General features: G+C 48.7%; 1 protein-coding gene across 3 annotated transcripts in view; it reads left to right on the top strand.

Annotated features, from left to right (window-relative positions):
• Positions 1-542: 542 nt before the first annotated feature.
• The window catches only part of TSC22D3 (TSC22 domain family member 3), a 66,583-nt gene continuing 42,552 nt past the window's right edge, over positions 543-24,573 (top strand). Inside the window, exons 1-2 of one of the 3 annotated variants that reach the window (XM_027533237.1) lie at positions 543-774; positions 1,438-1,863. In XM_027533237.1, the coding sequence (XP_027389038.1) occupies positions 680-774; positions 1,438-1,863 (521 nt within the window). In that variant the 5' untranslated portion in view covers positions 543-679. Of the gene's footprint in view, positions 775-989; positions 1,154-1,437; positions 1,864-24,573 lie in introns of those variants that run through there. The other 2 variants (XM_027533241.1, XM_027533238.1) reach the window with 2 other exon arrangements.

Consider the following 24,573-nt stretch of genomic DNA (forward strand, 5'->3'; position numbering starts at 1 on the left):
GGGAATAAAATGAGGGAAAGGAAAGGAGAAAGAAAGAAACCGAGAGGAGTAAAAGAGGAATGGCAGAGAAAAATCCTAAATAAGGAAATCCAGGAAAGGGGGGGAAAAAAGTAATAAGAAAGGGGGCAAGAAAGAAAGGAAAGGGCCGAAAGGAGTAAAGAAAGAGAAAAAAAAAACAGAAAAATAAATGAGAGAAAGAGGGGCAAAGGAACAGAAAAATAAATATGAGAGAAAGAATAGAAGAAGAAGGGCAAAGAGAAGCAAGGTGTGGGGGTGGGGAGTGCAGACAGAGGGAGAACTACTAACGGACTGGCATTCCAGGAAGCTGGAGCAAAGACCACCTCAGATGGGGTTCAGGGAAGACATAGGAGAGAGCATTTGAGGGGAAAGGGGGAAAGGAATGAAGGGAGAAGAAACGGACAGAAACCGAGGAGCGGTTGAGCGTACGTCTGAGTTTTGTTACATGCGCGCGTCGGTTAGCCCGAGGCGCGCACAGCGCCCTCGGACACCCAGCAGGGGCCACGCGCTCTCTGCACCTCACCCCACCCCCACCCCGCTTCTCGAAGGCGGCGTCTCTCCTGTAGGGGGACCCGTCCGCGGTGGGACCAGGCACATTGGTCCGCCCGTTGAGCTCGAGACCGGGGGTGGCGCGGCGGCTCTCAGGGATTCCTGGCCCAAGATGCGCCAGAAGCAGCAAGACAGCCCGAGCCAAAGCGCGGCGGGGCTCACGGAAGGAGGCCGAGCGGGGCCGGGCTCCCAGGAGGACGGCAGAAGGTGCGGGCGGCCCTGCGGGTGCTGGGGCAAGATGGGGGCGGAAGCCCGGTGGGAGCGGAGCGGGGGAGGGGGCACAGTACCGTGCCGCCGGCTCCCGGGCGCGCGCGGGCGAAGCGGCGGCGGCCCCGCGTGGTCGGCCGGCCCCCCGGCGGGTCATTTGCATGCTGTCACGGCCCCGCGCTGACTCCCGGGCGCGCGGCTCGCTCGCTCACTCACTCGCGCTCGGCTTCTGCCACCGCTCCGCCGGCGCAGCCCCGGAGAGCCTGAGAGCCGGCGAGTCCCCGAGCTGGCGAAGGAGGGAGGGAACCCGAGAGGGAGGGAGCGAGGGCGCGCCCCGGCTCTCTGTCGGCCCCGCCGCCCGCCCTTCCTGCTACCCCAGGTCCGCCTCAGGCCCCCGCTGTCACACTTGGGAAACTTGGGACGGCGCGGGGGCCGCGTGCGGCACCTCGGGGTGGGGGGTGGGGGCGGCCCTGGCCTGGAGAGGCGGAGGAGGAGGAGGGGGGCGGAGAGGAGGAGGAAGAGGAGGAAGTGAGCCCGAAGGATCCGCTCAGAGCTGTTTGTCCAGCTGTTTCTATTCGCACCCCGAGCGGCGCAGCCAAGAGGGGGCCGAGCCGACGGTGGCCGGCTTTTGACGCTCAATTCCAACTCTTCTTCTCCTCTCAGCTTGTCTGTCCCAGACACCCTGGAGTCTCCTCCGGCCGGCCCGGCGGGCGCGCACCTGCCAGCTGCCCCTGACCTCGCGGGCCAGGCGGCCCCCGAGCCGGAGAACATGGCCCAGCCCAAGTCCGACTGCCGCTCACCTGTCGGCCTCGACTGCTGCAACTGCTGCCTGGACCTGGCCCACCGGAGCGGGCTCCAGCGCGACAATGGCGGGGACAACAACAACTCGGGCAGCCCCACCGTGAGCAACTTTCGGCAGCTGCAGGAGAAGCTGGTCTTCGAGAACCTCAACACCGACAAGCTCAATAGCATAATGCGGCAGGATTCGCTAGAGCCCGTACTGCGGGACCCCTGCTACCTGATCAACGAGGGCATCTGCAACCGCAACATCGACCAGACCATGCTTTCCATTCTGCTCTTCTTCCACAGGTGGGTGGCGGGGCACGCGCGGGTGGGCACCTGGTCTCGGCTGCCTCGCACCTGCCTGGGCTGAATGCGCCCCCTCTGGAAGGCTGAGAGGGGCACTGGAGGTTTGGGCGCCCGGGACCGCCACAACCCGACCCAGGAGGCTACCTCGATTCCTGTGTGGCTGAGGGGAGGCCTGGCAGGTGGGAGCCCTGTTTGGAAAGGTGCCTGCGGAGGCTTTGCTGGGGAAATGCTGGAGCACATAAGATGGACAGAGTGACAGAGCGGTAGATGTTTTGGGGATAGCCGGCGGCACTTTCTACCCAAATGCCTACATTTCTATGGCCACTTTGGAGAGTCTGCCATGGGATGCTCTTGGGACCTGAGTTCCACGCTTATCAAAAGTCCATTTCCAAACAGGCAAACTTGGGCAGAAATTGCAAGGGCTTTTAAATTACTGAGTGGCCCTGACTGAGAATAGGGGCAAGCAAATTGTCCCGACAGATTCAGCTGCTACTGGTGTGGGGGAGGATGGGGAATAAGAAAAATTAGAGACCTGTGAGAATTTCTTGAAACTCTGGATAGAGGGACCCCTCCCCATCCATGATCCACCATGGATCATAGCCTTCCATTTCCAGTGACAGCTAAAAGCAGCCCCAAAGAGCATCCCAGGACAGGAGGGTGGATGAGTGTATGTCATGGCAAGCCTGTTGTTGGAGTGCAGGTCAGACTTTCTAGAAATCCTGCTGAAGGGCAAGAAAGGGAGAGTGGAGGAGAAAAACACAATGGGAAGACCAAAGGTGGCTGCAGTCTTCCAGTCTGAGGCACTCTGGTAAGAGCCGGTCTTGGGGAGACAACTGCAGCAATTTTGAGGCAGGAGAGGCAACTTTAGGAAACTCAGCTGTGGGTTTGGTGTTCTTAGAGCCACAGGACTGAGGCACTGGTGAGTGTGTGTGTGTGCACGCGCGTGGGGGTGGGGTGTGTGGGTTTTCTTCTTCTTCAAGGTCACAGGTTACCGTAAGAGAAAGAGAAACCCTCTGTGGGCGACCTCGGTTGTAGTACAAGTTATGTGTCTAGTTCCCTGTGTGACCCTGAGCAAGTTGCTTGACCTCTCTGGTCTCTAAGCTTCCTTCTAGTTCTGAGATTCCAAGTCATGGGCAGGTAATGTGCTCAGACAAGGTAATAAGTAATTTTGGGCTTCCACAGAGTAATTGAATAATTTGATGGTTTGTCGGTGAGACACAAATAGGAAATTTTAAAAGCCATCGAGCTAGGCAAGAACTACCTCACTTAGTGCTCAAACCATGTTAACTTCCACAGTCCCAGAAGTTCCAGGAGGGACAAGCAAGGCTGCCGACTTCATTAGCATTATTATAACATTATTTTCCACGCCATCACAGCCCTTTCTCATCTATTATTTCGCTTTAGGCATCAATTTATCTCATTGTCTCTAAGAAACCAGGCTGAGTTTCCAGGGAATCTTCATTTCTGGTGAAAGATTACTACAAGTGTATTCAGACCACAGCCACTGCAACCCTGCAGAGCGAAAGCCCTAACAGGTTCCTAATAGTCTACTGAGCTTAGGGCTGTAGGTAGTGGGGGATGGGTGGCAGCGACACCTGGAAAGACGGCTCATAGCACTTGCACTCTTTCAACTGGGAGAGAATCTGCTCCAAAATGGCCTGATGAAACATAAGAGGGGACACTTCCTCAGCTCTGGGTCCTAGGTTGGAGGCCTGGGAGGGTCAGACCTAAGTGAGTGAGATGTGAGGCTGAAAGTCTGAAATCAAAGTATTCACTTGTGCCACACCTTGGGAGGCTTTCTGGTGGTCTGGATTTCTTGAAAACAGCAAGACCTCCTTTGCCACCTACTCTGTTGACACCTCTTGGTTCTTGGCAAAGCCTGGAAATGCTACCAGGTTGGGTTGGGGGCTGAGGGCTTTGGTGGAGGGAACAGGACATATCATTGGGAAGTTGTCTCTGAGCACCCTGCCTCCCCTCCTGGGAACAGAGCAACTCAAGCCCCAGGCTGGGGAGTGACAGGGTCCTGTGGTAACCACTTTAACAGTTCCAGAAAGACAAACCATTCTGTCATTTGCCTTCACAACTGGGACCTTAGAGACTGGAGATTCTGAATTTGGTTGAAAGTTTGCCTCTAATGACATGCTTATTGGCAAAATAGGAGGCCATTATTGCTGGTCATGGGGTTTCTCCAAAATCTAGGCTGGACAGTCTTCTGAGTGAAAATTTCCTCTTCCTACTTCATTTATTCCCTGGTTTTCTAGCTTCATACCACAGCCATCATTGTTACTTCTATTCCATTTAATTATTTGATACTTCAGATTCCTGCCTGAGTGTCTTTTTCCTCTAACTTGTCTCCTTCATGGCCATCTCTTCTGGAGAAGCGACTCTTTCTGCCTTTCCTCCTACAGCCCACTCCCCCACTGCAAGGGCTCCTATATTCTTGGGAGGAAGCGTGGGGCAGATTCTTGATTTCTATCTGGTTTCTGCTTTGACCTGTCCCTGACTCTCAGCTTAGCTCTTGGTTTCCTTGGAACACAAGAGTGTAAGTAATTTGAGGGTAAGGTGTGTTTTCCACTTACTTGGGTTTCCCTTGGCTTCTAATTATACTGCCAGTACTCAATAAAGGTTTTTTTTTGGCTAGATGACTTCTTAATTGTTGGTGTGGTCCTATGTAAAGATTTTACAACTTTAATTGACTCTTGGAAAATTCTTATAAGGGTTTAAATATGATTTTTTTTCTGGTATGAACCACATGCAGTAACTCTGATAGCCTGGTAGAAGCCCTGATGAACAGTGTTGTGTATATATGTATGAATCAGTGGTAATGGGCATGTAGCTCATTGGTGTGTAAATAGTCCCTCTAAACTACTTGTGGGGGGAGAAGTGCTTCATACACCAGCCCTTCAATCTTGTGTTAGGTAACTAATAACTATAATAGATTAATAGCTAAATATCTACTGAGTGTTTACAGTGTGTGCTAAGCATTATATCTGCATAGCCTCATTTAATTTTACACCAACCCAATGAAATGGGTACTGTTATCACCATTCTTCATCTTTTTTTAAATTTTACTTTATTTTTTAACTTTACAATATGGTATTGGTTTTGCCATATATCAACATGAATCCGCCACAGGTATACATGTGTTCCCCATCCTGAACCCTCCTCCCTCCTCCCTGTGGTACATTCTTCATTTTTTAATGAAGGAAATTAAGGCTGGAGAAAATTAAATAACTTTCTCGATGCCTTACAATGAAGAGCAGAGCCAAGACTCCACCTAAGATCAGTAGGACACTAAAGAATTGCCGATGAAGGAAGAATTGTTAAGCAGAGGCAAATATTAGCCCATAAACTAATCAAATGGTTAAAATGTCCTAATTAGGTCAGGTGACCAACCATCCCAGGACTTTCCACCAACACAGGACTTTCAGTGCTCAAACAGGGACAGTCCCAGGGAAACTGGGATGATTGGTCAATCTATTATACTGTATTATTTGTTGAAAATGCTTCTAAAACTGGAAAACCTAAGTGGCAGATAGAATATGCTGGGCAAAGAGCTAATTTTTTTTCAATTAAAATGCAGCCTATTAAAAAATTTGCGAAGTTGAAATTTGAGGGGCCTTAATTCTCTGATCTGGGCTTCTGTGGTGGCTCATTGGTAAAGAATTCACCTGCCAATGCAGGAGACATGGGTTCATTTCCTGGGTCAGGAAGATCCCCTGGAGAAGGAAGTGGCAACCCAGTCCAGTATTCTTGCCTGGAGAATCCCGTGGACAGAGGAGCCTGGCAGGCTACAGTTCATGAGGTCACAAAAGAGTTGGACACAACTTAGTGACTAAACAACAACAAATTCTCTGATCAGTAAAGTATAGCAAGCTGAAAGGGGAGCTTTTGCCATATTCTGTTGTTGTCATTGTTGTAATCTCAAATTTATTTCTAAGATTTTATCCAGAACTACTTAATCAGCTCTATTCTTCAGCTCCCCAGCACCCCAGCCAGTGTGATTTGAGCTACTTTGAATCTGAGTTCTCCTGCAGCTCTGAGAGCCCTTGGACTCTACCTTTAAGCTTCTGCGCCAGCAACAACTGGTCCCCACTTAGATGCTCAGAAAATAATAGCAAGATTTCTAGTTGTTTTACGTGTGTTAATTCTTTTAACCTTCCCTACTGATGTGATATATAGTAGTAAAGGGAAAGATGTAGATTCAGAAATCAAGCTTCCAAGAAAAATTTGCATAAAAATTATTTGTGCTTCTCTGAGTCTTCAAAGTAATGATTTCATAAATGTATATTCCTGAACCTGATTTCTGAGGAAAACATTCAGAAAATGAAGATCATGGCATCTGGTCCCATCACTTCATGGGAAATAGATGGGGAAACAGTGGAAACAGTGTCAGACTTTATTTTTTGGGCTCCAAAATCACTGCAGATGGTGACTGCAGCCATGAAATTAAAAGATGCTTACTCCTTGGAAGGAAAGTTATGACCAACCTAGATAGCATATTTAAAAGCAGAGACATTACTTTGCCAACAAAGGTTCGTCTAGTCAAGGCTATGGTTTTTCCTGTGGTCATGTATGGATGTGAGAGTTGGACTGTGAAGAAGGCTGAGCACCAAAGAATTGATGCTTTTGAACTGTGGTGTTGGAGAAGACTCTTGAGAGTCCCTTGGACTGCAAGGAGATCCAATCAGTCCATTCTGAAGGATATCAGCCCTGGGATTTCTTTGGAAGGAATGATGCTAAAGCTGAAGCTCCAGTACTTTGGCCACCTCATGCCAAGAGTTGACTCACTGGAAAAGACTCTGATGCTGGGAGGGATTGGGGGCAGGAGGAAAAGGGGACGACAGAGGATGAGATGGCTGGATGGCATCACTGACTCGATGGATGTGAGTCTGAGTGAACTCCGGGAGTTGGTGATGGACAGGGAGGCCTGGCATGCTGTGATTCATGGGGTCGCAGAGTCGGACACGACTGAGCGACTGAACTGAACTGAGAGGATCTGGGGGGCAAAACTCTCCCACCTGCCTGCTGTAGAGCTTAATTTTATACTCTAAGATCAGTTTTCTGTCCTTGCCATCCAAAGTTCCTATTCCATAGTGCAGCAGTACTTGGGCCACACCACAAGAAATTCTGATTTAGAGGTTGCAACCGTTTCTCAACTAATTTTGCCCTTTGATTTTGAGGATGGTGGACTTTGCTGGGAAAAGGTTTTGAGTTTCTGTGCTTAAGTCTGTTATTCTTTGCCTTTGTGAGTTTTGCTTTTGATATCAAACTCTGAAAGTCCTTTCCTAGCCCAGGGTAATTTAAAATAACTTTTTCCTTAGTGCCTAGTGGTCTGACAAAGAATAGGCACCTTGAATTAGGACACATTGTCTGTTGAAAACACAAATGCATTTGCAGACGTAACATTCATGGTTTGTATACCTCATGAGAGCCCTGATGTGTTAGAAATTGTCTTTTTACTGAGACACAGATGTGAATTCCATGTGCTCAGAGGCTTTGGGTGGTGAGTGACCCTGCTGCTCTACTAGCAACTACTATATATACTATATATGAGTGTATGTTATATATGTATATAAAGAATATGTATATATTAGGTATATCAGTATATACCAATAACATATTTATAACATAAAATTTGTCATTTTAACCATTTTAAAGTGTGCAAGTCAGTGGTATTAAGTATATTCACAATGGTGCAGTCAGCAATATTACCCATTCCAGAACTTTGGCACCATCCCAAACAGAAACTCTGTACCTATTTAGTACCTTCCCTGATGGCTCAGGTGATAAAGAATCTGCCTGTAATGCAGGAGACCCAGGTTTGATCCCTGGGTCCAGAACATCCCCTGGAGAAGGAAATGGCTACCCACTCCAGTATTCTTGCCTGGAGAATTCCACGGACAGAGGAGCCTGGTGGGCTATAGCCCATGAGTTAGCAAAGAGTCAGACATGACTGAATGACTAACTCGTCATTTTCATTAAGCAGTAACTCCCTGTTCTCCTCTCCCTCCAGTCCTTGGTAACTTCCGTTCTTCTATCTCAGGAATTTGCCTATTTGAGGTATTTTGTATGAGTAGAATTATACAAAATGTGGCCTTTTGTATAGTTTCATTCACTTGAGGCAATGTTTTCAAGGTCTATCCATTTATCAGCACTTACTTCCTGTTTATGAGTGAATGACATTCCTTTGATGGATACACCACATTTTGTGTCATCCATTTCATCTGTTCACAAACTTCAGTTCTTTCCACCTGCTTGATCTGGTGAAGTATGCTGCTTTGGACATTGGTGTCCAGGTATCTTTTTGAGCTCCTTTCAATTCTTTCAGGTCTCTACCTAGGAGTGGAGTTGCCCAGAACCTACTTTTCAACCCAGTTTTGTAGTCCTTTTCTGATAGTCAATTCATTCAGGTGTAGTAATGCCCATGAAAAGAGCAAATGTCTATTTCTTTGGGGAGAAGGCCTCCCTCCCTGAGTCAGCTGCTAGTGCTAGTGATTACAATGAAAGAAAGCCAAGAAGTTTAACCAAATGATAGAAGTTTTATGAGGGAAATGATGTGCTTTCAGGATGCTCATAAATTAGGGACTGGAAAAAGTTTGAGTGTGTCTCTCTCATGAATGGGCAGGGTCTACCCAGGTTTGCTACCCAAGATTTCCTTTTTAAAAGAGTAACATGTAAATGTTTTACTCACCATTGACCACCTTATGTGGATTTGTTTATCAGAACTTCCTTTCGGGGTGACAGCTCATTGGGAATAGTGTTCTATGGGAATGGAACCTATGAAAGCCAAGTTTGGAGAAGAGAAGTAGAGAGATGGGGCCAGAGTCCTTGAAAGGCCTGCTGCAATGTGGGGCTCTGGGCAGCACAGAGCTCGAGAGGTCTGGATGGAAGATTCGTGCTCTTCAAGAAAAGTGACAAGAACAGAACACAAATTCCACCTCCTCCTCCTCCTCAGTCTTGCCAGGAATGGGCCCATGTGAGCCCACACCTCAGAAAATAACTCTTTCCAGGGTGACCTTATTTTCCCTCCTCGCCTGAAGAGAAGGTTAACAATCCTGCTTATATTTGCACTTCCAGATAAACTAACAAGCTCTCAATTCCAGGTAGAGCTTTGGCTCCTTTCCATAACAGGTCATGAAGGCCAGGAAGTCTGGGTAAATGGAGATGGATGTGTCTGGCCAAGGCTGCCAGGGTCTCTGGGTCCCCTGAGTGGTGGAGCCCAGCAGAGCACTTGCCTGTACCTTGTGGGCTGGTTGAGAGGAATAAGGTCAGCCACGTCTTTAGCTTGGTGGTAGCCATTGCGTCGTGTTTGCGCATCACGATTATGCTCTTACCTGAACTTTCTCCTCTTATGTAAGGGATCCCTCAATATGACCACAGAGCCATAATCTGCCATGACTGGCTGGGTTTACATAACAAATTGGTTGGTGTCATGCAGTAGTCTCACTAGCCCTGGGGAAGCCAATGTGCTGAGTGGGCCTGAAGCTTGGGCCCATTTGGTGGGGCACTCAGTGTGCTCAGTGCACTCAAGGGAGAGCATTCCTTGACCACAAGGGTCAAAAAAGACGAAATTTCTCTTTTAGATGAAGAAGGCAATAATGGCCCAGGACATGTTGTGCTGTCCCATTGCCTGCAATAATGGGACAAGGGTTAGGGCTTCGCTTGGGGCCATGGGTTTAGCAGAGCAGGACCCTGTGGACTAATGGGATCTCTGTGAAGGCTGAAGGCTAGATCTCAGCCTCAAAGCAGGTTTGATGAGGAGTCAGCATGGGGAAATGGCTTATGGAAGCCACCATGTACCCATGCCAAAATCCATTTTAGCTAAGGAGGCAGAGTGGGGATAAGATGGGAGGAGTCTAGAAAATAAGCTTTTTCAAATGCTAATCTGGGCAGGAGGGAGTCTTTTCATGGGGCAAAGCTAATTCACTTGTACCTTCTACCTGGAAATCTCTGCCCCAAAGTGGCTGTTGCCCTATGGGAAACAGTTTGTGAGGTGTGAGATCCCAGCCAGCTTGGAGACTGACTGGGAGGCTTCCCATTGTGCAGCACTAGCCCGAGGGGAAACCAGAGCCCTAAGCTGCTTGGTCAGTGATGCCCCAGGCATGCGATCAGCCTTCCTCCCCTGGGAACCACTTTCCTCAAATAGGCCCAGCCTGAAATCAGGCCCCTGCCTGTGGACAAAGCCCCACAGGGACCTTCCCCATCCTTCCTAGAAGGAAGAATTTACTCACGAAACAGCCTTGGTTATTCAGCCTACTTCCTCTTGTCTTCTCTTCAGGGGAGATGGAGAGCAGCTGCTCACAACGCAGGGTCTGGCCGGGATTCCCACTCAGCTTTGTAGGCCAGCGATTGGCTATAGCTATCTCTGAGGAAGAAGGGGGTGAGAAGTGAGAGGAAGGGAAGTGGTTCCAGCAGCTCCTTCCTGGCTTACCCCCCCTCCCCCCACACACAAACACACACCTCCCTTTTAGCCTCACTCCCAGGCTAGGCTGGGCCTGGGCCAGCCTGAGGTCCCTGACTCATATCTCTCGTGTCCCTTATGTAACAGAGCCAGGTTACTGAGGCATCAAGCTTCTGCTTGCTCAGTGGCAGGCTTCCCTGGGGCCAGGCATTCAGAAGCCTGCTGGGGGTCTAAGTAGAGCTCACTACACTTCCAAAGGAAAAGGCTCCCCTGCCTAGTGTCAGGCCAAGAGTCTGCTCAGAGGCAAGTGCCAGGTGGTGAAGGTGATTCCCCCCTGAGGCCCCCACGCTCTGCAGCACATGTAAGCAGGCAGGTGAGCTGCTATGGACTTAAGCGTGGTTTGGGGTGTTCTTGAGGGTTGGCATCTCCTGCTGTCACCTGATGGTACAGTGCTGAAGTCAGCCTGGTGCATTGGAGGTGGGGGGTGCAGAACAGGTGTCACAAGTTCTTCTTCCTTTTGTATCTGCTTGTTGGGTCAGGTACTGTTCTGGGGACTTTAGGGAGATGGGTTTAGTGGAAGCTGAGAGGCCCAATCCATTCTTCACAAAGTCTCAAAGTCCCCAGGCTGGCCTGAATTCACAGTGATACCTAGTTCACTTCCTGCTGCTAAGTCGCTTCAGCCGTGTCCGACTCTGTGCGACCCCATAGACGGCAGCCCACCAGGCTCCCCCGTCCCTGGGATTCTCCAGGCAAGAACACTGGAGTGGGTTGCCATTTCCTTCTCTAATGCATGAAAGCGAAAAGTGAAAGTGAAGTCGCTCAGTCGTGTCCGACTCTTCACGACCCCATGGACTGCAGCCTACCAGGCTGCTCCATCCATGGGATTTGCCAGGCAAGAGTACTGGAGTGGGGTGCCATTGCCTTCTCTGAGTTCACTTCCTAGCCTTTTCAGAAAATGGCATTACTGGTTTGGTGCAACTGAGCCCCCAGTGAAATGGGACTTGCTAAATTCTATGACATATTTCTCTAATAAACTCACACAAATATCTACAACACAGAATAGCCCCATCTAATAGTCCACTGGCTCAAAGTTTCTGTCTAAACCAATAGGTCCTCTTCTCTTTCCTTGTCTCCACCCAGCCTGTCACACTGTGTTGTCAGTGGGTAAATGGCTCACAGGCTGAGTGTAGTGGGGGACTCTGCCCTCCTGTCCAAGGAAAGGAGGAAGAAACAGCGAGGTAAAGTCAAAAGGTAGCACGGGAATTACTGACAGGTGTGATTTGTATGCAAATCTCAGACAAGCCCAGGACCATCATCTCAGGGCTCAGGAGAGCTGGGCTCCCCAAGTTCCCTGAATCCAATGACAGTTAGGGGCGAGAACTGAGGCAGAGGTGCAGGACTCCCCTTTCTCGAGGCTCCTCCCAGGCCTCCAGCCCCTCACTTCTCTCTATCCCTCACCCTTTCAGTTCATAGTAAGTTGCAGTAAAAAAAAAAAAAAAAAAGAAAGAAAGAAACAAAGAAAAAGGAATAAGATAAACCTGGCCCAGTCCTAATGCACTAAACTCTGCTTCCCCAGGTGCACAGGAAAATGAACCACGGCAGTGCCTCATTAGACCTTGTACTGAGCGGCCAAGTACTTCAGTTAATCAATCCATCATTTATCGACCATGGGTCTGCTATTTACCCAGCACCTACTGCAGATTTATTGAATGCCTGCCCCGTTAGGCACGGTAGAGGGGTAGAGGAGGGAGGCGGCAGGACCAAAGTGGTTGCAGCGGAGCCACCAGCCACTGCAGGCTAAGCTGGGGCTTCTGCTTCTTGAGGGAAAGGCCTCAAGCTTACTGTTTCTGCATCTGCAAGCCCAAAACTTAGGCAGCGCCAAAGCAAACTAGGAAGGGAGAGTCTCTTTATGGCAGCAGCTTCCAGCAGGGCCTTAAAGAATGGCCCATGGGAAGAGCTGTGAGGCTGTCTGGTTGGGAGGGGAGAGGGGCACCTTGCCTGTCCAGCAAGGGTCATGGGTCAGAAGGAGCTGGCTGGGATGGGGACAGCAAGGAACACTTTCCACGTATGAGAGGCCTGCTCTGGCTCTCCTCTTGTGGCCCCTCTCTGAGTCGGAGCAAGCATCCCTTCAGGGGCCTAGCTAGTCTTGGGTAGGTGGAGGCCTTCAGGGCCCAAGAGCAGAAAGGCACCCCTCAAGGATGCTTGCAGAAAGCCAATCAGAACCAAGAAGGCTAAGCGTGGGAGTGCAGTTGACAGTGGGTGCCAGAGGAGTCTGGGGGTATGGCTTCACATCTGTGGATCTCTGGCCTCGGTCTCACCAGGCCTCTTCTGAGGGGGATAACAGAACCAGGATCATTTCAAGGCGCTGCCCTGAGAATACATATGTAGTGTAGTAGTGTTAGTTGCTCAGTTGTGCCTGACTCTTTGTGACTGCATGGATTTAGCCCACTAGGCTCCCCTGTCCATGGGATTCTCCAGGCAAGAATACTGGAGTGGGTTGTCATTCCCCTCTCCAGGGGATCTTCCCAACTCAGGGATTGAACCCAGGTCTCCTGCATTTCTGGCAGATTCTTAACTAGCTAAGCCATCAGGGAAGCCCAAGAATACACACACACACACACACACACACACACACACACATTGCTCACCCAAATCTCTCTGGAAAAAAAGTTCCTGATGGCCCCACAGGGTGTCATTTTAGCTTATTTGTATCAATACCTTGGTCAAACCCTTCCTTCCCAGATGCCATATAAATGAAGGTCCTGGGGTTGGGCTGAGGAAGGAGGGAAGTCTCAAGCTGACAGGAAAGGAAAGGGAGCTGGAGTAGCAAAAAGGAAGCAGCCTTGGGTCATCTGGGGAAGCAGATTGCTGCTTATGGTCAGCACCTTGCTTTCTGGGGCCCTCGCACCGAGCTAATGTCCTGGGCATGCATGCCTACACCCTTTCCTATCAGTGCTCTGGGAAATTCACATTTAGGTTCATGAGCAGATTCAGTCAACAACAAATATTTCTCTCATGCCTTCCATGTGTCAGGCTAACTGTTCAGTTCAGTTCAGTTGCTCAGTCGACTCCAACTCTTTGTGACCCCATGAATCGCAGCACGCCAGGCCTCCCTGTCCATTACCAACTCCCGGAGTTTACTCAGACTCATGTCCATCGAGTCGGTGATGCCATCTAGCCATCTCATCCTCTGTCGTCCCCTTCTCCTCCTGCCCCCAATCCCTCCCAGCATCAGGGTCTTTTCCAATGAGTCAGCTCTTCGCATGAGGTGGCCAAAGTATTGGAGTTTCAGCTTTAGCATGAGTCCTTCCAATGAACACCCAGGACTGATGTCCTTTAGAATGGACTGGTTGGATCTCCTTGCAGTCCAAGGGACTCCCAAGAGTCTTCTCCAACACCACAGTTCAAAAGCATCAATTCTTTGGCACTCAGCTTTCTTCACAGTCCAACTCTCAGATCTATACATGACCACTGTTAGGCACTGGGAATAGAGTGGGGAACTCACAAAAAGCATGGCCACAGCCATCATGGAATAATAGAGTAAAGAGATGAACATTAACCAAAACAACCACACCAATGAATCTACTTACAAAGAAGTGCCAAGAGGGAAAAGGAATAAGCTCCTCCCTGAGAGTGTAACAAAGTATCAGACAAGGCTTCCTGAGGAAGTGATATTGAGCTAAAGAAATGAATCTCTGAATCTCTATGGCTGAAATTCTAATCATCAGACCCAAGCCTAAGGAGATATGTTTAGACAGAGGCTTTCTCAGAAACCCCTGAAGTCATGCCATAGCTACTCACACTCTTGGAAATATTTCTAGGCTATGAGTGGCCAGCAGGTCCAAAAGGGGAGGCCTGACAACATTCTGACAGGAGGAAGAGATGGGGGTTGAAGCCCACAGGGCAGCCAGTACTTAATGTCATCTTTCACTAAAAATAGTCCATGACGGTATGGAAATGCGTAAAGGCTGGCCCTGGGGACCAGTGATAAAACCTATGGTGGAGGAAAATTTGTTTTTGTAAATTATTTACTGTAAAGAAAAAAAGAACCACAGAGGGTCATCGGGCTTTTATTTTCCCTTTGCAGACCTCCTTTTATGTTGTGAATGCTTCTCATTGTACAGTGGCTGTGGGGCACAAAGCTTCAGGCTGCATTCGTTTCTGGGGCCCCAGGGTTAAATTTTCTGGGGTGCAAATGTCAGATAATTTGTCCAGGCTGAAAAACAGTCTGAATGCAGAAGGGAAGAGAAGCTTGCTTAGCCAGCTGGCTAACGCCTGGGACTTCAGGGAGCTGTGGGGCCAAACTAAAGGAGCCAAGATGATTGACTGAAGAGGAGCATAAGAATGGGCCAGACGGTGGTCAAAGAGAGGTTGATCTTCAAATATAAGAAAGTCACAACTCAGAGATGGTGACTAGCTGTTTCCAAACCACACTAGAAACAGAACGAGAGGAAATAGGCCTCTACTCTAGCATGAAGAACTGTGATTAGATAACAGAAAGAACTTCCTGACTACCAGCATGCAGAGAAGCTAGACAGAATTACCAAGGGATGTTACATAAAATACAAACATGGGGAAGGTGGTGACTAGTGATAAAAAACTGAATAAAAGTATGAGAGGGCTGGTAATAAGGATCATGGACAGAAGGGGTCAGACAGGTGGGGAAAGCAAAGGCATCAGATGCAGGCGCTTATAAGGAAAAGAAAAGTGCATGTGTGAGAGATGAATGTTTTTTTGAAAATACTTTCATAATAGAAACACATATGATATTTCCATTGGAAATGGAAGTGAAGTGAAGTGAAAGGCACTCAGTCATGTCTGACTCTTTGTGACCCCATGGACTATACAGTCCATAGAATTCTCCAGGCCAGAATACTGGAGTGAGTAGCCTTTCCCTTCTCCAGGGGATCTTCCCAACCTAGGAATCAAACCTAGGTCTCCCACAATTGCAGGCGGCTTTCTTAACAGCTGAGCCACAAGAGAAGCCCAAGAATACTGGAGTGGGTAGCCTATCCCTTCTCCAGGGGATCTTCCTGACCCAGGAATTGAACTGGGGTCTCCTGCATTGCAGGCGTATTCTTTACCAGCTCTTCTAGGACTGGAATCATGTGGGGGAACAGACTAAGGAGCTGTTAATTCCCCTCTGAATCTTTCAGCTTTCTTATCTCCTAGGCAGATTAGCTTCCGTGGGACATCCATCCTAATGGTTTAACAATTTTGGGGAGCATCTCAGTGTGGGAGGTCATTGAAATAAGACTTGCACACCCCAGGTGCTTGGGGAAGAGAAGGATTTCTTCTTCCACACACACGTGAAAATCAGACACGGGGAGAAAGTGGCAGCCAACAAGCCAGGCAGGATCCCCGTGGCAGGAAATTTACAATCTAGTAGTGGAGACAGACATCAAATAATAATTACACAAATAGCCATATCATTACAATTGATCATAATGAAGAAAAGGTGCAGGAAGCTGTGAGAACACTGGCTGAGTGGTGTTCTAATCCTTCCCACAGGATTAGAAAATTCACAAAAACAAAAGTTACCTTGTTAAAACCTTGGGCATTTTATCATTTATGTCCTTGAGGGATTCTTGCCCCAAATCAGTAGGAAGGAAAGTTCAAATGAACCCAGTCACTGCTAATACCCTAAGGTGTGGATTTTGAAGTTACTCTGGCTCACTGGGGTCTCAGATAGGAGCAAACCCCCAAGGAAATTTTCTCATTGCCAAGATCAAGCAGCCATTATTTAGGCAGAGTGATTGTCTAAGGGCCCTAATGGCCTATCAGCTGAAAATCAAGATCAGAAAGACTTTGAAGAGCTCTTCACCTGCCAGATGAACAGAGCGAATGTCAGTGAAGAGAATAAAGAACTAATGCACTGAAAATTATACTCAAAACTAGCCCCCCGAAATGACCATGTCTCCAAAATGCTATGTCTTCAGCCACCTATTCAGATGTGGGTGACTTTGCTGGTATGTTCTAGTATTAACTGCAAGATATGTCCATAGCTTTTTTTTTTTTTTTTAATTAATTTTATTTTATTTTTAAACCTTACATAATTGTATTAGTTTTGCCAAATATCAAAATGAATCCACCACAGGTATACATGTGTTCCCCATCCTGAATGTCCATAGCTTTTGAATGCTGGGGAGCCAAGATCCTAGAGGGTCAGGGCCCTATTCTGTTTTTCCTAGTTTTTCTCCCCATAGGGTGGGAGGTGCTGGCCTTTGTGGGGAGCTGGGGTGGGCTTATTCACCCTCAAAAGACCCTAGAGCAGCCACTGAGGAGTAGAGAAGGGCCTGACAGACTATGTGACGTTAGCAAGTGACTTCCCGACCTCAGTCTCCTCATTTAGAAAATGGCGGAAGTAAAAAAAGAAAAAGAAAATGGTGGAAGTGTGGTTGAGGGGTGGGGGTTAAGTGAGAGCACATTCCAGAAAGCACTCAGTGAAGAGAAGCCTACCTTATCATTAGGCAAATCATATGAAGAGCCAGAACAAAACCTTTTGGGACATGCTTTATCTCCCTCTTTCACCAGTCCCCTCACAGACCCCTCCCGTTGCTCTGTCAATTACACAACCTGTCCTGCCCAAAGCCAGCTAACACCTGCAGCCCAGTCTGGCAAGCTTTATCTCTGTCAAGGTTTGCTCTCTGAACCGTCTTCATTCACACTCAGGTGTAAGTGACTGACAAGGCTTCTAGTTTTACTTCTGTTTGCTAGGGACAAACTGCTGGGAGCTTTGACATTTTTACCAGAGATTGAAACCTGAAGAAGCATGAGGGTACCCTACTGGCACTGCTGGCAAATAGAGAAGGATTTCAGAGGGCAGTGAGACTGGGGACTGCCTCTTCAAGACCTTGAACTTCCATCTACCCAGTGTTGGGGGCTGGCACCTTCTGCCTTCACTTGCATCTTAGCCAGAGACAGAGGCTCAGAACTGGTAGGGTTTCTGCAGTCATTCAGTCTGACCCTCACCCTTTACAAATGAGGAAACTGAGGCCCAGAGATGGGTGGGTGCCTGTCACAAGCCAAATGGCCAATTAGTGACCAGCTGAAAAGAGAAACCATGTCTCCTGATTCTCTAACCCAATGGTCTTATGACTTCTCATCTCTAGATGGCTGTGCATATCCCATCCCAGTAGGTACACAGCATCTCCCTGCCAAGAGACCAGCTTTGGGTTTCCCTGATGCCCAAATGGTGGTTTTCTATTTGATTTTATTTAATGGAATTGACCAGTGGTTTGGGTGTTATGGAGTCCCAGCCCTGGAATTCTGCTTCTGTTCAGACTGGGGCTTCACACCACAGCCACAGTCATGCAAGGGGGACAGAAAGGCTTGCTGTTCGGGTTGGAAAAGAAATAAGTTGCTGAAACATTGGTCTTTTTGAAAGTTCCAGCCACAGGGGCTGGCTGGCAGAGCCACTGTCTGGGCTCCCCTGGAGGATCCAGCCCTCCCCTTCAGTCTGAGAGTTAGTTTAGGAAGCTGGCCCGGCCTCAGCAGAAGATCTGGAGGGCAGCACTTGCCCCAGGAGCTCCAGCCTTCCCTCAGAGCCTGGGAGCCCCCGAAGGCACTCGGGGCCAGGAACTTCCTCCCGCCTCCACAATTGAGCCAGCCCAGGCTGGCCCCGAGGCTCCCTGAGCACTTTTTCTTCTGAGCCTGGGAAAGAGTTTCCAGTTGATCCCGCCCTAGCCCGGCAGCTATAGAGGGAGAGCTAGAGGGAGAGCTAGAGCATGAGAGGGAGGTACAGAGAGAGAGAGAAAGGAACCAACCCCAGCCAGGCAAGAGAGAGAGAGAAACCAACTCCAGTCAGGCAATCAAGATTTCCCTGGGCAACAGTGACAATGAAGGGGGAAAGGCTGGAGGAGCCTCAGCTCATGGAAGAGCCCCAGCTTGTAGAGGATCCTGAATTCATGGAGGAGGCACAGTTCCTGGAGGAGCTACAGCTTGAGGTTGTAGAAAGTGGGTCAGATTTGGATCCAGAAGATCTGGGTTCAAGTCCCGACTTTGCCACCAATCTGATGCTTGAGCTTGAGTAAGTAACTCCCTGCCCTTCTGTGGCCTGCTTTCCCTACTTACAAAATGAGAGAGGGGAGAGAGAAAATGGGTTTATTGACTCTCTTCCAATTCAGATATTCTGGAAGATCACACCTCTAGCATCTTGGTGTATAGATGGGATGTGTGGACACATGAATATGTCATTGATTCACATAAGCAAGAAAGGGAAAGGAGAAGATGGTAAATGTGTAAAAAGTCATAACTCCAAGAGAGGATCTAGGCTGAATAGAACATTAGGGTCCACTTTGAAAACTCAAGGATGATGGACTTGGAATGATTTAGTAACGAGAATCAAGGTGTTTGGGGGTGTGGTCAAGGTATAGTTGCTAATGAGTTCTCCGCCAAATGTCTCCCAGTGACCCCTTTAGCCCCAAAGCTCAGCTCCTCAACCCAGAATGAGTTTCTTGAGTTCTTCATGTGTGTCTTTGGATAAATTACCATTTGAACTAGCGGGATTTTCTGGTCTTGGATGTTTGCACCCCATCTAAAAGACTACCTAAGAAGAAGGACTAGACTGGTCCTTTGTCTTAGAAATCTGGTTTCTTGGTAAAGCCCCACTTTTCACCAGAACCACCGCTGCATGACTCAATGCAGGGCCCTTTGAGAATTTGACTGCTGCTATAAATAGCTGCTCTCCCCCTCACTTATGCACAGATGAGCCACCAGAAACCAATCTGCTTGGTGAAAGTCAGTGTTTGGTACATTTCACTGCATTCTGATTCCTTTACAGTGGACCATGTCTCCCTGGATTATATGATGAGGGTCCATAGCCATAGTAGGTGACACTTCACTAACCAGAGAGTGCTCCTTGCCAGGAGAGGCTTGAGAGCTCAGGGCTCCCTCCATGGCAGATCTTCTCCAATGTCCTCTGCCAACTGTGTACCCACCAGCCTCTCTACTGAAGTGGGGAGGGTGAGTAGAAGAGAAGCCGGCCCCGCCTGTCAGGCACCTGCCTACCGCCCTAGTGCCCTCACCCTCAGAGTCACACACTCTGCTTCCTTTGCTGCTAGCTAGCCCTCCTTATTCTTAGCTCAGTTTGTTCGACAATCATTTCTTGTCCCTCAGTTAATCAGTCATAGAGTCCGGTGGTTGCAGGGGATCTTAGAATTCCCACAGGGAATAGTGCTGCACTATATAGAGCCCTAAGGTCCTCCTTGGTGCCTTGGGGTCTGAAGGGAAAGAACAGAGAAAGGGAGGAGAGAGTTGAGGGCAGAGGAAGAGAGGCCGGGGTGAAAGTGAATTTGAAGGGAAGGAGAAGAAGAATGAGTTGAGAGGACACAAAGAAAGACAGGAGGCATTGTGCCACCGCCCTCATCTCCAAATAGAGGTTACACCTCCAAACAAGCAAGGTCACAAATAAAAATCTGTGTGTGTCTTTTAAACTTGAAGGGGTTTGGGTCTTCACCTGGTTTAATTTTCTTCACCACAGTATTTTCAAGCTCGACTGACCTGAACTGGAAAGCATCTCCCAGTGGGTAGTGGAAGTTAGGGAGCTCTGGGAGCCTGGAGAGTGGAACGGGCAGATCTCCCTGCCTCAGCCCTGCCTCCCTCAGAGCAGTTTTGTTTCTGGGGACTTTGCATTCAGAGACCCTGACAGAGTCCAAGTTAGATGGGGTGGGGGCGGGGGATTGTGGAATGGGGAATGATTATCTGTTTAATAACAGCAAAAAGGACTCTAAGCCCCTAAAGGGCCTTAACTCTCCAGCAGAAACAGGAATCTTGTAAAGCATCCCCAGGGGGTGGACACACTGCTTCAGCCTGTAGGCATCTACCCACAAGCGGGTTCCCTTGTTGGTCAGCCCTGATTGTTAGATAGTCCTTGTGTTTAGCCCACATTGGCACAATCTTTCTGGCCTGCAGAACACTTTGGCCCCACTGCTCATGTTCTTGCTGTAGGCTTCCTTTGTCTCCTGACCACCTGGGGAGCCAGCTCAGAGAAAGGGGCGTTGCCAGCCTCCCAGGGAAGACGGTGTTCCCAGCTCGGGGCACCACGCACTCCACGCTTCTCAGCCAGAGGTGGCTGGGCCCCGTGTAAGCACTGGGCTGGACAGGCAGGCTACTGATGTGGGCTTGGGGGCACTCCAGCCAAAGCAGCCCCTGGGGCCAAGGCTGAGGAAGTCCGCTCCACAGAGGGCACTGTCCAAGTTAAGTGAGGTCTAGTGAGGAATTCTCAGCGGGAAAATAGCTTGAGGGAAGGAGCACTTGACCAAGAATAAGGGCCCTGTGTTCTGCTGCAAACTGCAGCCTTGGCCAGGGTTGGCACCTGAAAGGAGGAAAACAGTAAGGGCCGGGGCCCTAGCCCTAGAGGAAGGCGTGACGGAAGCAGGCTCAGGATGGCATCCCGGCCATTCAGCCCTCTAAAGCCCTGCCGGCTTTACATTGCGGGAGGAAATAAAGCCATGCTTGTTGGCGGTGGGGACCTTCTGCGTGCATTATACAGAAAGCACTGTTCCCCCCAAGCACGGTAAACAGGCGCTGGTGGTATGCAAGACCATTTTAGGTGGTACGTGGACTTTTTCTATTTTTATAGCTATTTATTTATTCAACATGTATGGAGGGGGAGGAGTGCGTCTAACACATACACTATATGATTTCTAAAATATTCTTGAGCTGGAAGCAGTTTTAAAAAATGAATCTCCTGTAAGCTGTTTTAGAGAAAATGTTAAATAAATAAGGTTTCCCATGTGGCTTAGTGGTAAAGAATCCACCTGCCCATGCAGGACACTTGGGTTCCATCCCTGGGTCGAGAAGATCCCCTGGAGAAGTAAGTGGCAACCCACACCAGTATTCTTGCCTGGGAAGTCCCATGGACAGAGGAGCCTGGTGGGTTGCAGTCCATGGGGTTGCAAAAGAGTCGGTACACGGCCTAAATCTTGAAAGTGGTAGGCAAATCACTGGATTTGGGGAGATTAGGCCATGTTTGAGGACCACCAGTATTGTTCTTTATTTGTTGTTGTTTAGTCAGTCGCTCAGCCGTGTACCGACTCTTTTGCAACCCCATGGACTGCAACCCACCAGGCTCCTCTGTCCATGGGACTTCCCAGGCAAGAATACTGGTGTGGGTTGCCACTTACTTCTCCAGGGGATCTTCTCGACCCAGGGATGGAACCCAAGTATCCTGCATGGGCAGGTGGATTCTTTGCCACTAAGCCACATGGGAAACCTTATTTATTTAACATTTTCTCTAAAACAGCTTACAGGAGATTCATTTTTTAAAACTGCTTCCAGCTCAGGAATATTTTAGAAATCATACAGTGTATGTGATCCTCTTATCCATATACCGGAGAAGGCAGTGACAACCCACTCCAGTACTCTTGTCTGGAAAATCCCATGGACCGAGGAGCCTGGTGGGCTGCCATCTATGGGGTCGCACAGAGTCGGACACGACTAAAGTGACTTAGCAGTTAGCAGTATCCATATACGGGCTTTCCTGGTGGCTCAGCTGGTAAAGAATCCACCTGCAATGCTGGAGACCTGGATTTGATCCCTGGGTTGGGAAGGCCCCCAGGAAAAGGGAACAACTACCCACTCCAGTATTCTGGCCTGGAAAATCTCATGGACTATCCATGGGGTTGCAAAGAGTTGGACACGACTGAGCGACTTTCACTTTTTAACTTATCCATGTACACCTAGCTTGAAGGCCCCCTCTGACAGCCCACTTCCAAGTGTAAGAACACTCTGCTATTTTTATATCTCTGGTGTCCTGCTCTGCCCTGTGACACTCAACACTCCAAATCAGCAGCAGGCCTTTCCCCTGGCTCCAGGGCACCGCCTCTACCACACTCTGGGACACAGTCGCTGAGAAGTTGGTGGGGCTGTCCTCACCACCTTCCACTGATTTCTTCTCAGCATTGTTCACAGGCATAGTCAGCTCCAACTTAAGGAGTATTTCCGGGAAGTAAGTCAAAGAGGTTCCAATCTTTCTCTGAATGCACAAAGCCCCAGTAGAAGGACAGGAAATATGTCACTGTGGCAATTTCACACGGACTGGCGCTGATTTCTGGACAGATTCAGGCAAGATTTGGTGGGAAATTTGTATAAAATCAAACTGTACAAGAGGGTTCCCATTTCTATGAAGAATTTGTGATGGGCCCCTTCCTCCTTCCATTGCTCTGAGATAGGGAACATGATTATTAGTTCTGCTTCCTCCTGGGGCTCACCTTGCGGATTGTGAGGTGAGCCCTAGAAGGAAATGGAAAGGTGATCAAGGTTTTGGGTCTGTTCTCCTACCTTCCGCCTGGACTGTACCACAGGAGCCTTGCATGTCTTTGCTATGTTGTCCTTGGAACTGTCTTTAGCCAAAGACTCAAGCCGAGACAGCTGAGCTTCCAACACCTTTAAGAAAGGAAATACTACACAACATCCTTTGGTGGTCCAGTCCAGTGTTTAACAACCTTTGCTCTCTGAGACTATTCCTCCCAAATTTTGTCCTCCTGCTTTCTGATCCACCTCAGTATGCTTAATGGTAGTTCTGATGCCCTTTGTCAGCTTTCTTTTCCAAATTAACAAAATCTATTATAAAAAATTTGAACCAGCTTGTATTTCTCTATCCCTTAGACAATCTCCAAATTCTTTATCAGAAACTTCATTATGTCCTCTGTAACAGCTTTAGCCGGTCACCCCCATCTCTATTCTTACCAGTGACACACATTTTGCAAGATGGCAGGTTTGGAAAAGAGCAAAATTAACCGAACCTCAGAGGACCTAATCACCTGTCCTAACTCCCTGAGCTAGCTGTCCCACAGGAGACTGGAGCAGTATAGGGTTTCATTAGTGGCCAATGGCCATGGAATAGAGAAGGAAGATGACCTCAGAGTTCCTACAGGCTCCTTCTCTATTTAGAGCATCCACGATCATGCTGCATGTTCCTTAATAATACTAAATTGTGTACTTCTAATTCATTGCAGCCTCTGTCTTTAGCCACATAGATCCATTCTTGTATCCGTCTCATTTTGGTTGTTCTTATATTCATTATCCACATTGGGGATTATCCATAGGAGTCACTGACTCCTAGGTTGCTAGCACACCCCCACCTGAGTGAGCTGCTCTCTGGGTACTCAGGCATGCAAAGTCACTTTGACACCAGTCCAAGTCAAACATAAATAAAAAAGAGTCTTGCAAAAAGAAATCATCCACTCACACACAGATTCCAGATACAATTACAGTTGAATTTCATGTAGATGGGGTAACATGGGACCTGTGGCATGGATAATCCAAAATAAAAGTTATACCCCCCAGAAATCATGTATAGCTAGCTTTTAAATTGCAGTATGGGCCTAGTTTTTTTTTTTTTTTCCAGTAGTTCTGCTTTCCTAATTATTTGGGCCAATATGAAAGTGAGCCTGCATTCCTGGAGTATACAGAAACTAGGAGAAGAACCTGGGTGTAGGGAGAAGCTAAGCTGAGACCAAGTGTTGCCACAGACATTTCTCAAAGTGGAAAAGCCTCCCAGAAATACTTGGGAGTTGGCTTTCAGAAATCTTCTCTGTGTGTCTTAGGCACGTGTCATATGGTTGTTTATGCAACGGACTTGTCCAGGAAGGTCTAAGGGGCCTGTCTGCGGGTATCTAGTTTGCTTTGGGGAGACACAGAGCCAGGGAGTTGACCAGAAATCACAGTTCTATTCTCCTTCCTCACCATAGCCTGATGGCTGTTGCACTGTGCCTGGTCTGGTCACCTGACCTGAGCAAGTCTGAAGGAGGTGGTGCAATTCATCTGAAGAAAATCACGTCTGAGACAGGAAGGGGCACGGCAGCCTCTTCAGCCAAGGATTTATGTATCTGTCACAGGAGGGAAGTGTGAGCTGAGAAATGACTCCCAGAAGTGCTAGAACTGGAAGAGGCAGCACTGCTACCTTTCACAGTCAGTAGTGTATTCATGCGGAATCTGGGCTACCTCAGGAGGCCAGCGTCCTGGCCCTTCCTCCCTTCCTGGAGTCCATCCTCCCTCCTTGCTCGCCTCCTCCCTGCCTTGCTCCTTGCTCCGCATACACTTAAGGAAACAGAGCAGAGCTGGCCAGGTGCGTCCCACCAGGGGCCAAGCTGTAGGTGAAGGAAAGAGGCTTGCTACTGCTTTTTGCCTAGCAGTGAGAAGCCAAGGGGACAGAGCTCAGATCCTTGAGCCAGCCATAACCCCTTGCAGCTGATGTCATGTCACCATGCCAGGCACTGTAGCAATCTAGGTGAATGGGGTTCCTCTGGTCCCTGCAGCCCACAGAGGTCAGGGGGTTCATTCAATCTGGCTCTATCTACCCT

This window comes from Bos indicus x Bos taurus, chromosome X (assembly GCF_003369695.1).
Source record: "Bos indicus x Bos taurus breed Angus x Brahman F1 hybrid chromosome X, Bos_hybrid_MaternalHap_v2.0, whole genome shotgun sequence".
Classification (NCBI taxonomy): Eukaryota; Metazoa; Chordata; class Mammalia; order Artiodactyla; family Bovidae; genus Bos; species Bos indicus x Bos taurus.